Here is a 14,474-nt window from a genome sequence, read left to right as displayed (position 1 = left end):
TTTAGAGACAAAATTTAATCCGTCACAAAATCCGTTACAAACTTCAATAAATGGTAGTCCGTCACAAAAATTAAAATTTTCTCACAAAATTTGTCACTATTAGTGACAATATTTTGTCCGTCACAAACATTCGTCACAAATATTAATTTTTCTAGTAGTGGATGTTATCCATATTACTTATATGTGTTATACATGTGTGAGATATATTCTCACTCCTCTTATTATTATTTTATATATATGTATTGCTTATACCATTATTAGACTACTAAAAGGGATGCTACACTAGATAACTTAATTATGCGTAGTAAAGAACAAGTGAAAAAGAGAAATAATGCTATAAATTCTCTATTCGTTGATAATGATTTCCAAAAAGAAATATATTTATATAGGACTTGAATTAATGTTAATCAATAGATAATAATTACCCATATGTCACCATCATATTATTTTAAAATAAATAAAATAAAACAATAATCTATAATAAAGATGTTGAGTCTCATACATAGTTTTAGTCTTTGTTTTTTAACTTTAAAGCATATTTGGACCTTCACAAGCTCATTTCACAAATCATCGTATATAACTATTTGGCGTTGTAAGAAATTTCTAAACCAAATAGCTGATAACTTTGGATGCCTTTTTAGGCTATTGTAATCTACGAAGATTGTTCCAAACCTTGAAATGTAGCCTAAATTCCATTCGAAACTGTCAAGTAATGACCATGCAAAATATCCTTTCACATTTACACCATCCCTAACATATTCAAAATCAACAAAATAATTAAGTTATGCATCTCAATATTTTATAACAAGTTTATCTAACCTTATTAAATATTTTCATATTTAGATAAAAATTTAAATATGCAAAAAAAAATATTGTTGTTGTTAAATAATAATAATAATAATAATAATGAAATCACATCAAGAAAATCATAATAGTAGATTTCTATATTATTAATGAAAAGAATTGTATTTTATTAAATGAAAGTAAATAAAAAGATAAGATTTTTTAAATAAAAATTATGAAATAATTATTTTAAAATCAAAATACATCATCGTTGTGTCCATTAATTCGATAATATATATGTGTGTAAATTATTAATTAATTTGAAACAATAGTATAGAGATAAAAAAAATGAAAGATACTTGATATAAAAAAAGACCTACATATGTTTTCTATCTTTGTAGAAATTAGTTTTGATTTTGTTCCCTGTAGTTTTATATACATTTTTTTATTCTCATCGATCTAAAATTTGTATACATTTGTTTTATTCTTGTAAAACGATAAAATTTTGATTTTGGTCAATGTAAAATATTTTTCTTTTTAATATTTTTATTTCTCTAAAATATAAAGTCACTAATTTTGCTCTCTAATGATCATTTTAAAGTAGATAAATAATATTTCTTTTAAAGATCTATAAAAAATAGGAGTGACAAATTAAAGTTGGTCAATCTACCTAAAGTGGAGTGGGTTGATCCATCAAAGAAATTGGGTAAACCAAGGTTGGCCCACTAAGAAAATGGATTGAAAAATGTAACTTACCTCACTTAGCAGTGAGTTGGCAAGTTGGTCGATTTTAGTGAGTTAGTGAGTTAAAAATAGTGGGTTGACAAAGTGACTTATCTTTGACGCACCCAATTTCTTTTCGAAAAAAAATAATTGAAACCCTAAATCTATAATTTGATTACTATTTGTAAAGTTGAGTAGAGGAGTTATGTTTTTTTCATGCAAAGAGTCAAAGTAATATATATTTCTATTTTAAAATAATATTATTCATGAAAACATACTAATAAAAAACATGTGATTAAGAAAATATACTTCTATTTCATATAAAATGAGAATAATTATCGAAAAAGAGAAATTAAACTACAAATTAAAAACATTTATCAAACATAAATCTATACAAATTTATCTTTTAAGAATATAAAAAAAATAATAAGTGAGTTGATAGGTTGACCTACTAAATTAGTGGTTGTAACCATTGGGTTTGCGAGTTGAGTGGAGCAGGTTGGTAGATTTATTTACCCAGCCCATAAAAAATAAGTGGGTTTACAGGTTGACCCACTGATTTCAACCCATATTACTATCCCTAATAAAAAAATTTGAAGATGTCTTATACCGACATTGTTTATCACAAACAGTTGTAGGTAACATATGTGATAATCACTCGACCTTTTAATAAATAAATAAATAGTTAAAAATAATTACATAATAATAGATAATAAAAATAGAAGTTTAAGAGTTTTGGAGGGATAAAAAACAAAAAGAAAATTTTACAAAAACGAAAATAAAAACTTGCTCATTTTATAGGAATTAAAACATATTTAAAGATATAATGATTAGTTTAACAAAAAAAAATCAGGAAAAGTACACATTCTCAAAAATAAATTTTAAATATAAACGGGTTTATATATAGATTAACTAAAACAAGAAAACTACTTTTCTAATGTGGTGTGCAACACTTACTTGATTGCATTTCCAAGATAATAGAGATGATCATAAAAGTAATCAACTCTCGAAACATCATGAAGAGCTTCCTCAAGAGATTGTTTTGGATCATTGACTTCATCTAAACCTATATATATAAATGAAAGCATAATGCTAATTAGATTATATTTTTCTCTCATTTTATTCAATTTAATTTATTTGGTCATGTAAATTTTAAAAAATAATATAATATATAGTTCTTTTTTTGAAGTTATTTTATGATATTTGTCTAAAAGAATATTATTTCTCTTTTTATTTTATCGATGTGAAATCTTGTTTGCATTCCAAAACTTTTCATCTAATTGAGACTAATGATATACAAAATGTAATGTTAATGTCGTTAGATATAAAAAAATCATATTGGATCATTTGTAAAAGTTAGGCAACTTAATTAAACCTTTTAATAATAAAAAAGAAACAAATTAAACCAATTAAATAAATTAAATGACTTGAAAAAGTAATTTAATCTATTAATTGATTGTCTATCTATTGCTTACTCCAATGAACTAAATTTTCATAAATGAATACATTACCATTTTCCGTGATGTAGATCAAAGGGTTGTTATACTTTGTTTTAACGTAGAGCAACAATTGGTGAATTCCTTTCGGACAAACAAACACCCATAATGAAGTAGTCTGCAAGTATAGATGCTTCTTTCATCAAGTTCGATTCGAAAAATCAATTGAAACAAAGCATTGATGTTTAATTAATTGATTGTTGATTAAATTAAAGTATTTACAAACTTACCTTTGGATCGATAGGTATTCCATTACGTTCACCTGTCACCGTATTATTATACATCATGATCTACTATTGACAAAATTCAATAATAATAAGTAGATTTAACAAGCCTTTTAATTATTAAGTTTCTAAAAAAAATTGTAATTGAGTATCTGATCTTTTATAATTTATTGCAAAATTACCATAAATTGTTATTTGTGTGTTAAAACTATCATAAATTAACTCAAGAAAGTCAATTAAAAAATTGTAAAATATTTATATATAACCCAATTACAAAACTTTTTAAGTTTAGAAACTTAATTAAAAGTTCTTAAAATATTTGTAAACTTGCTAATGTATTAAACCAAAAGTTGGTAAAATTGAATTAATTAATGCATTAGAGTAATGATAACAATTTGTTGATATTTATGATCGCATAATCGCTTTTTCATGTATTAAAGTTTGTTCTATGATATCATGAAAGTGCACTTACTTGTAAGAACAACACGAGAATCTGTGAGGAAGCTAGGCATGTCTTCACTTAATTCAGGTGCATCAGTAGCATAATAAGAAGTATAATAGTTTAATCCAATAAAATCATATGAACCTCTTACAAGTTCAACCTCATAAGTTGAAAATTTTGGTAATCGGCTCCCTACCAAAGATCGCATAGAATTAGGGTAATCTCCTATTGTCAATGGCTCCATAAACCTGCAGTATAATAATGCTTAGATAAATCATAAATAATTATTTAGGATAAATTCTTTGAAATATTATATATACTACTTAGGAAGATTATTTTTTAATCATAAAATATGATAAATAATGAATATATTTTTATTGGACTTTATTAGATGGATTGAATTGCTCATTATGGTTTCTAATGATGGAACTTGCACTCTTATCATTCTAATATAAAAGCTTTTTTTTTTCCATTAATTAGACTTATTTATGGGTTTGCCTAGCATAAAAAAGAAAAGTAGCTTTCACTCATTAGTTATTTCTATGTGACATTGAATTAAGGTTGTGGACACGAATTTTGACTTTCTTAATTGAGACATTTTTCTATTAAATTATGTGGAAAACATATTACATCACGTATTGTTGTGTGACAAGATTTAAAAATATTTCTTCTACCATTTAGCAAAATATCATTGTATTAAATAAAAATGACAAAAAAAAAGTTACACTAGTTTATGATTTCCCTTTAAATAAAAGTCAATATAATATATATATATATATATATATATATATATATATATATGAATTAATCATCCATACACTACCAGTGTAAAATATTTTATACCGACAACCAATCATATCTTTTAAATTATTTTTTTATTTTATTTTATTTTATTAAATAAATAACTGACATGACACTATTAAAAGATATGATTGGTTGTCAATGTAAAAAATTTTACACTGACAATGTATAGGTGATTATCTATATATATATATATATATATATATATATATATATATATATTTGAGTTCCACATATGACTTTAACTTCATAAAGGAATTACCATCCAAACATAAAATCAATGGCTCTTTGTGCAGCATGATGATCCAACTCTGTATCATAGAGTGGCACTATCCAGTTACATGATAGTGATATCCCTATTATACCCTTTTGAGATGCCTACATTGATAAGTGATAGGAAATTGTTTGGGGATTAACTATGACTCATAATTAAATAAGGAAATCCATACACTTATTTAATTGATTTTTCAAAATACAAATATATAATAATACCTGATACTTTGTCTTATAGACATTGACAGCAGCTGCATGAGCAAGTAATTGATTGTGAGTTACTATATAGGGCTCAATGGCTGAATCACCACCAGCACAGTCTTGGTTTTGCCAAGTTGAGCATCTTCCAGGTGCTGATATGCCATCAGCATAGCCATATTTGCTATAGGTCCATGGTTCATTTAATGTAATCCAATGCTTTACCCTATCTCCAAATTCCTTAAAACAAAGTTCTGCATAATCTTGAAAATCATTCCTATAAATAAAGTAGATATATGTTAGTGTTTTCACCTAAATATGTGTTGATTATTAGCTATAGGAGTCGCGAGTTACACTATGTTTGGACTTAAAAAACCACCATATTCGTCTTCTAAGGCTTGTGGAAGGTCCCAATGAAAAATGGTCACAAATGGTTTTAGACCTGCATTATGGATGCCCCCTAATTAAGGTAATTGTTTTCATTTAAAACTAAATTAATGAAAATAAAATTTAGTTAAAATAAAATTCAACTGCATATTGACCTTTGGCTAATAGTTCATTGATGAGGTTATTGTAATAGTTGATTCCTTCTTTGTTCACACCTCTACTAACTTTTCCTTCTGAAATTAGTCAAAGAATTTATTAGCAACCAAAAAAATTGATAATGGTTGATTGAATAATAATTGATATTAGTTGATTAACAACTAGCTGATTTAATTAACTAAGTAGTCAAAGACTGTTTAACCATTTAGGAGAAATTATCAGAATAGTGAGATTAGCTAAACAAAGTTGCTAAGTTAAGATGCATGTGATTTGAAGTTTCTAGTGGATCAAATCATATAATGAGCCACTCATTTAATCTATGAATATTCATCGATCAGCTAAATCAATATAATCTGATTAACTAATGCAATTGTCAAGCTGAATAGGTATAAAAGATTTTGCTAATCCATAATCAGTTGAATGTAGTTGCAAAGTTAAAATAGGCTAAAGGTTGTTATTGGATTTTAACGGGCTCAAATAAATGTTAATAGAATAATTCCAAGAGACTTTAATCATATTCAAAAAGGAAATGACATGGAGCTATTTGTTGAATATAAGAAATAAACACAAGATCAATTATGGAAACATCATCATTTGTTGAAGCATTAGTTATCAAAGTCAGCAATTGAAGCATTGACTGTTGGAGCATTAACTATCAAAGTACCATAGCTGGTTTGAATTTGAAACTAGCCGAATGGGCCAATGTCAATGTTAGCTAACAAAGCCTTGATTAATAGAACATTGAAAGTGTCTCTTGAAGTATGAGATGTTTTGAAATAACAACTATTGAATTTGGCATCAACTTCATATTGTGAAATTCAATTATTTCTAGGTGTTAACTATATATAAAAAAAAAAATTAGATGAACGGGGACAAATTTTACTAACTGCAAATAAGGGAGTCCCACTGCAATTTTATAAAACTTTATAAATTTCAATTATGGGAAACTGTACTTAAAAAAACAATTAGAATATGTGCTCCCCAAAGATAGGAGGCAATTGCCATATTTTCAAATAAATGCAAATATTAGGAGGGGTAGCTTCTTGTAGTTACCAAAAGATTGGTCCATCAATATTAGCTGAATTCGAACAGCAAGAATTGAACCATGTCATTGTGGTTGAAGAAACATGTGATACCACTCCACCAATTGAACTTTTGAGTAAATATTTGACAAATATGATATATGATGAATGCTTAAAAAATGAGTTTCTATTAAATTATATTTTATTTATTACCATGCGATCTCTGAATGATGAATGCTTCATGAAATTGGACGATTTTAGCATGACATGAGATTTGAACTTGTGTCATTTGGATACTTAAGGAATAATTAGAATTAGTTATATTTTTTTAATAAGCAAATTAGAATTAGTTATATATATATATATATATATATATATATATATATATTTCTTTTTATAAAATAAAAATAAAAGTAATTTTGAACAAATTGATACTTAACTCAAATAAATGTGATTATTTAGAACTATAGTGACCATTAAACCAACATATTCTATTTTATATAATTGACATAAATAATTTATATTATATATTTAATTTAAAATTATATATTTAATTATGTCGTTCAATTGATTTATAATTTGATTTTTTATTAACTACAATTTTTTTGGACATTTTTTTAAGACATGATATAAATTTTACTATAAATTATATTTTTGTAATATATATATATATATTACAAAAATATAATTTTAAAAAATTAATAGAAATCAAATCATACAGATTAATTAATGAGCTGTTGATTTATTTCTTGATCCATTAATTAGTGATTCATTGATTTGATTCATGATCTATTAACCTAATATTTTGATGAATTTGATAACCAAACATCAATATATAATCCTTAAGCTTAATTTACAAAGATACACAATCAATTAATAAACTTTTTTTACTTGCATATTTATTTTATTGTTTTCCTTTGATGTTTTTCTTCATTGTTTTCCTTTACAAATTCTTATATTTACTTTCATGCAATTAATTTTGTCTTCTTATTTGTTCACCTAACTAAGCGTTTTCCGAACTTAGGAGTCCATTAGCCAAAAATTATATTCCCCTTTTTGCTACAAATTCATCTTATCATTTATTTTCAGATTGTTGAAGCAAGTTAGCTAAATTTTCAAATTAATTATTCTCACGACAACTCAATCTAAGATTTAAACAAACGGACATCTATTTGTACAAAAATATCTTTTTTGGTTGCATGATTAAGGAATGCTAATGAACAAAATTTCAAAAAATATATATATAATTCCTTGTTTCTTACTAGGAAGTATTCTGGACCAAGAGATTGAGAACCTATAAGCATCCATGTTCATTTCCTTCATGATTTCAACGTCTTCCTGTATTATTAGTTATGAAAAGAATCTCAATGCTTTAATTTTATCACTTTATTAGGTAATGTATCAGAATGATCCTTTTTATCATACCTTATAACGATGATATTGATCGCTGGAAACGTCTCCATTACTCCTGTCTAGTATCTTATCTGTCACATTCAAACAAAATATGAAAGATTTTATAACCAAACACATGTCTCTAACAAATCAAGGCTATATTAGGAAAACTAAATCAAAACTATATTACAGTATTTATAGAAAGAAAAAAAAAACTTTCACTATCAATGCATTTAAATTAAACTCAAATAAGAATGACTAAGGACTTAATTCATATTTAAGTTTCAAGGTTAAATAAGTTTTTCGTCTTTTAACTAAACCCTAAACCCTAAACCCTAAACCCTAAACCCTAAACTTTTTATTAAGTATTATATCATTCAATAATTTTATATTAAATGTGAATTTTGAAAATTCAACCGTTAGATTGAAAGTTCATATCTCTTATAGCTTATATATACAAAATTTTATATTAATCCAAAATGATTTTATACTTCATTCTTTTAAAAACAAAATTGACTTAATATATTCATTTCAAAATATGTTAAAATATAAAGACTTTGATTACCTTCAAGTTCTTGTTCAATTTTAACAAAATTTGATATATACATATAAAATAATATGAACTTTCAATCTTACGATTAAATTTACAAAATTCACATTTAATATAAAATTATTGAGTAGTGTAATACTTAGTAAAAGTTACATTAGTATTATTATAACTCTCTTCTAATTTTTAGTCCCTACAAATATTTTACCGGTTAAATGTTGACATGTCTAACAAAAGTATATGTCAACACAATACATCAATCACGTAGTATAAATATACGTGACATATCTATAAAAATGACATGTAATACCGTGTAATATTTATGTTGTGTAATTGTCATATGGATGACATATGTCATGTTTATATGTAATTTTTAAACAAGTCAACACTTAACAATTTTAATTTAGCACAGGAGTTAAAACAACTACCGACGAAAAATAAATGAGTGATTAAAATTGGGAAAATTTTTTAGAATGACTAATAATTAAATTATAAAATAGTTAAAGCACAAAATGTCGCACGTTGGATCTCTAATCGGTTTTCACAGTATGCAAAGTGTCCTATTAGATAATACTTCTTAAAAGTCTCACATTACTAACCTGAATCTTCTTAAAGTGAACATCAACCAAACTAATGTTAATTAAAAAACACCTAACCTTAACAAGAGTTTCATCCTAATCTTCGATCTCTTTCAAAGTTTGAAGCATCTTTGAGCCAATCACAAGTGGCACGAATTTTGGCCTTTCAATGATGAAGTGGCAACACCAACCACACTATACTTCATCTTAAAATTATTGTTCACCAAAAGAGGGAGTTAGATTCAAATTTTGAAGGGAAGATGAAGGCGAGGATAAAGCAAGAGGGGGTGGAAGGTGGGTCGAGGATGAGGAGAAGGTTGTAAGTGGTGGAGGTAAGAGAAAACAATGTTCAATATGTTTCCCCTTTTCAGAGAACAAACCCCTTCAATATAATCTACTCATTTGTTTTCCCTTACCTTTCAATTTTGTCCCTCATAGTTTAAAAGAACATGTTGACTATTATTAAAAAGGAACTCATTTGAAAATTATTAACTTTTAGAGACAAAAATAAATTTTAATAAATTGGTGCAAAGACTAATTTTAAAAGTTTAAAATGTATGTTGATTATTATTTGACACAAATTAATTTCAAAGTAGTTATATTAACTTTTCGGGACTAAAATAAATTTTAATAAATTAGTGGGAGGACCCATTTGAAAGTCTTCAATTTAATCTATTTGATGTAATAACACTTCAAATTGGTCTGGTTGAATAAACAGATAGTTGTTAGTGTGACACTTAATGATGTCAATTAACAATTATCCACATTCTCATATGGAGACCAACTTGAATAACTTTCATGAACCTTTTTTTTTTTAAAAAAATAAATATCTTTTTTTAGGAATTAAGTAATAATTGTGACTTTTTTTAAAATTAAAAAAATAAATATCATTTTCTAGGAATTAAGGTGTAACTGTTTCACACTTGAAAAACCAAATTGAGGAATCTAAGGGGAAAAAAAGGATGAAAGCAATTTTTTTAATAAGCACCCCAACAAATTTTGTAATTATATATAAATCAAACGTGTTTTGAACATAACATTGGTCTCGTAGGAAAGTTACCCCGTTCCCCCTTCTCTCTCCCTAATATATAATTTGAATCACAAACTAAAATCATTAGTTAAAATAAGTGTGTTTAGACATAAAATTGGTGTTATAGCAAAGTCCACCCCTCTCCCCCATTTCTCTCCCTTTTATAAAACTGAGTCACATACTAAAATCAATAGTTAAAATTTTTGTTTAAACATAAAATTGGTCTTATAGAAGACCTCTTGATAGAGCCTTGGTGTGCTTAGACTCCATGGAGAATTTGAGACACTTCTTGAAATTTCTTGAGGATCTTGAAGGATAGAGTTCAGTCAAGAAGGAGTGATATAAGGATCAAGGTGAACCAAGCTTCTTAAGTAGAAGAAGCTCAAGCCTAGAACTACAAAGAGAAAAGCTCAAGGCAAGGAGGAGAAGGAATTCTCCTTGGTGACTCCAACTAGAGAGAATTTAGATCTTAAAGAAGATGAAATTTGATCTCATTCAATATCCAAAGTGATTCAAATTACACAGTCGTAGAGAATGTATAAATCTAGGAAGATTATGGAAGAAGTTAGTCTAACCTTAGGTAAAGATAAACCATGGGATGGTTTAAATTAACCTTTAGACACCCAAAATTCAAATTTGGGTTCGGCCATGTACTTGCTTCATTTGGATGTGATTTAGCTTGCATTTGAGAAGCATCTGAGTCATGCCATGTGCGCCACTCCACTTGGTTGGTCACATGATTCAAGTGCTTTCAAATGTAACCTAAATTAGATGCAAATGAAGTTACACATGTGCAAGCTTAATCCTAAATCTATAAATGGCCAAAAATTATAAGACCCAAATTTCCTATATTACTTAGCCAAAATACAAGACTCACAAACAAAATTACAAGCCCAATGACCCAATCCTAATCTACATGAGCTTTCAATGTATAGCCCAATTAAAGAATATTATGGGCTTTTCTTGATAATTGACTCATTCCTCCTCCAACCTCTTGACCATATCCGTAGTAAGTGGGCCCTTGACCAATGTGCTTCCATCACCCCTCCACTTTCTGTCTCCTTATATAATCTAAATTATATACTAGGGCAAGAAGCAGATCGAGATTGGGAAGCATCTATCTCTATTCTATCCGAAAATTTATTATATATTAGAAATTAAACTCCTTTTCATATTTATCAATGTAGTTTAATTAGACACATTTTATAGTGGACATTGATTGTATTATTGACAAAGGGAAAAAAGACCTGGGTAATTATGAGTGTATGTATCCCATATACTTGGTCCTCTGCCACCAACATTTGCTGCACCTTCACACTATAGACACAGCAAATATATAAATATAGAATCCGGTTATGATTGAATAAATTTATGAAAAAAATTAAATAAATTTCTCCATCAATTAAAATCAATTTATACATAATTAAAATTGTTCTATTTAAAAAAATTAATATAAAAAATATTTTCTTTTCAATAATCATAATATTAATATAAAATATTCATCATCAAAAGACGTAATTAATCTCTGTTAGAGACCATACATAAAAAGTATTTTTCTTTCAACATAATTTATTTTATACTCAAACTAAAATCTTAAACAGTCTAATTAAGAAACACAAGTCATTATCACTTATGTCAATCAATATTGATATACGAAAAAAATTCTACAAATTAGTTTAGATATAAATTAATTTTAACTTATAATAAAATTTATTTTATTTTAGCTTTTTCTCCTAAAAGTAATTAAGTGTTGTTAAGTATGTTTCAAAGTTAAAGATTATTGGAAAATTTATGGTACCTGGTAAGCAGATGATGCTGTTCCAAATATAAAACCTTGTGGGAAACTGCTCCTGTTGAGGGATGAACTGCTCCTAATATCATTGTTGAACAACGTTGCACCTTCGACAGTGACTGTTGCTGCTGAGGCAAGAATCAGCAAAACACCAGAGAGGAGATGCAGACACAAGGCCATAATTGCAAGCTTCAGACCCACCAAACAATTTTCATAATTTTTGATAATCATGATTTGCAAACTGTTGTGCATCAAATGCCCCTAAGAGTTAAGCATTATGATGAAAAAAGGATACTTTATGTTAGCTTCAAAAGGATTAAAGGATTAAAGGACCAAGTTAAAGGATGAGCCCTAGGCATAAACTTTAAAGTCTTGAATCTATACTTAATAATACAAAGGATTGGTTTATTTGGTGTTATTTTTTTTCTTTTTAATTTTATCTTCAATACTAAGAAAAATTTTAAAATCATACAAATTATTTTTTTTATTTTCTCTATCTTTTAACAAAGGTATGTAGAAGCTTTTTTCTCACTAATATATTATAATAATGGCACGATTGATTTTCACGAGATGCACGAGGTTTGTTTTTCTTTGTATTTGTGTCGTGGCAGTTTAAATTAATCTATGAACCAGCCATGGCAAAACGTGGCATGTAGCCCACGTGTCGGATTCGAATCATGTTACCCCTCAAACTAGTATTTTCCAAGTCAACACTAAACAAAATCTAAGTGCCAACCACGAGTTTAAGTTGGATTTGGTTAGAAAAAGTTGCCTAATTCACATATGAGAAAAATTAGTCTTGATTTACTTATAAGTAGCTAAACAAAGTCATCACAATTTATCATGAGTTAATATGTGAAAAATTAGTTTTGATTCACTTATAAGTAGCTCAACAAAGTTATCACAATTTATCATGAGTTAATTTGGGATAAGACGGATTATCTCAAAAGTTGATTCATCTAATATATTTTTTTTATTTTTTTATTTTTTTAAGATTCTTAAATGTTAATTCTTCAATAACCACAATAATAAAGATTTAGAAAATGAAACACAAGAGTTTACAAATTGCTTTCAAAATGATATTTACAATTCCAAATCCATATAAAAATTTTGTCCTAAAAGTCTTCTGCCCCGATGTCACAATATCAAAGCATACCCCTAATTTAACTGTTGGCATTTTATATGCCACTCGCAGCCGAATCTTCTTCACCTAAAACATCCACAAAATTGTACGGTGAGAAAAGAAAGCATTTATATGTAAAGTACATACAAACACACAACATATCATTTCATTATAACTCGATACTTAACAAAATATTCATAAACATTTCAATGTATCATAACTTTATCAATCGTGCATCATCATCACGTCACAATTTGCAATCACAACAATCATCACAAATCTTGCAATCAACCCTATGCCAAGGTCACACCTATAACATCTCTTGCCCAAGGTCGTGCCACCCCCGACATAAGTATTAATTGCCTCACACATCCCACCCTATGCCAAGGTCACGCCTGTAGCATCTTTTTGCCCAAGGTCGTGCCACCCCCGACATAAGCATGAGAAATCACACATCCTACACTATGCTAAGGTCACGCCTGTAGCATCTCTTTGCCCAAGGTCGTGCCACCCCTAGTCATAATGTAAGGAACTACAATCACATCACATCAATCCATCACAATCCACATAAATCTTACAATTAACACTATGTCAAGACCACGCCACAACTGACACAAGTAATACGGGTTAATTGCCTCACTCATCCCACACCATGCCAGGGGTACGCTCGTCCTTGTAGCATCACTTACCCAAGGTTCGTATCATCCCTGGTCATTAGTGCGAGGAACCACAATCACATTACAATCCACACAATCTCTTGTAATTAACTCTATGCCAGGGCTGCCATATTTAACATAAGTGATGCGTGTTAATTGTCTCACTCATCTCACACCATGCTAGGGGCACGCTCGTCCCTGGAGCATCACCTCCCAAGGTTCGTCTCATCCCTGGTCATTAGTGTGACGTACCACAGTCACAATCATAATCATATCCACACAACATCTCATCTCATATCACAATTCCATACTACATACTGATAAGTTCACACAATGCAACGATTCACATACCCATCAAGCAATTCACCATGAATACTCATTATAACAATAATATAACAATAATATAAAACTCAATTAATTCTCCATTTTAATACAATATTAAATCAATAGAATTACCAATTTAATATAACATTCATAAATGTAATAATAATCAATAGAATTATCAATTAATATAATTTTAACGTAAACGGTAAAATCCTCAATATTCCAAAATCTAGCTCATAGGCACTTTTCTACCATTTCGTTCTCTTTCCCAAATCATCATTCTTACAAATAAATCATATATTCATAGTCCTAAATATATACAGAATCAAATGAGACCAATAATTCTCCAAACAGAAATAATTATAAAATTTCTCATAATCCTAAGGGCTCTTCCTCTACCCAATTCCCTCATGTAACTCTACGTATAAATAATCTCCTTTTTTTCCCGTACCTGGATAAACAGCAATTGAACTAAAACAAGGATCTCTTGGTCTCCTCCTCTAAGTGTCCCTTGGTCTTCAGAGAGA

At 28.1% G+C, this 14,474-nt stretch overlaps 1 protein-coding gene across 1 annotated transcript; it reads right to left on the bottom strand.

Moving 5' to 3' along the window:
• Positions 1 to 421: 421 nt before the first annotated feature.
• Positions 422 to 12,279, bottom strand: LOC109792158 (beta-glucosidase 12). The gene is made up of 13 exons (XM_083062226.1): positions 11,851 to 12,279; positions 11,300 to 11,369; positions 7,931 to 7,989; positions 7,768 to 7,843; positions 5,483 to 5,560; positions 5,295 to 5,382; positions 4,962 to 5,217; positions 4,732 to 4,847; positions 3,699 to 3,916; positions 3,233 to 3,264; positions 3,018 to 3,120; positions 2,464 to 2,572; positions 422 to 750 (listed from the first exon to the last, which is right to left on the bottom strand). The coding sequence occupies exons 1-13, from the start codon at positions 12,094 to 12,096 to the stop codon at positions 561 to 563; spliced, it is 1,641 nt and encodes a 546-aa protein (XP_082918352.1). The 5' UTR covers positions 12,097 to 12,279; the 3' UTR covers positions 422 to 560.
• Positions 12,280 to 14,474: the final 2,195 nt, after the last annotated feature.

Source organism: Cajanus cajan, chromosome 8 (assembly GCF_000230855.2).
Source record: "Cajanus cajan strain Asha chromosome 8, NIPB_CcT2T_4, whole genome shotgun sequence".
Taxonomy (NCBI): domain Eukaryota; kingdom Viridiplantae; phylum Streptophyta; class Magnoliopsida; order Fabales; family Fabaceae; genus Cajanus; species Cajanus cajan.
This window is presented reverse-complemented; position numbering and strand designations above follow the sequence as displayed.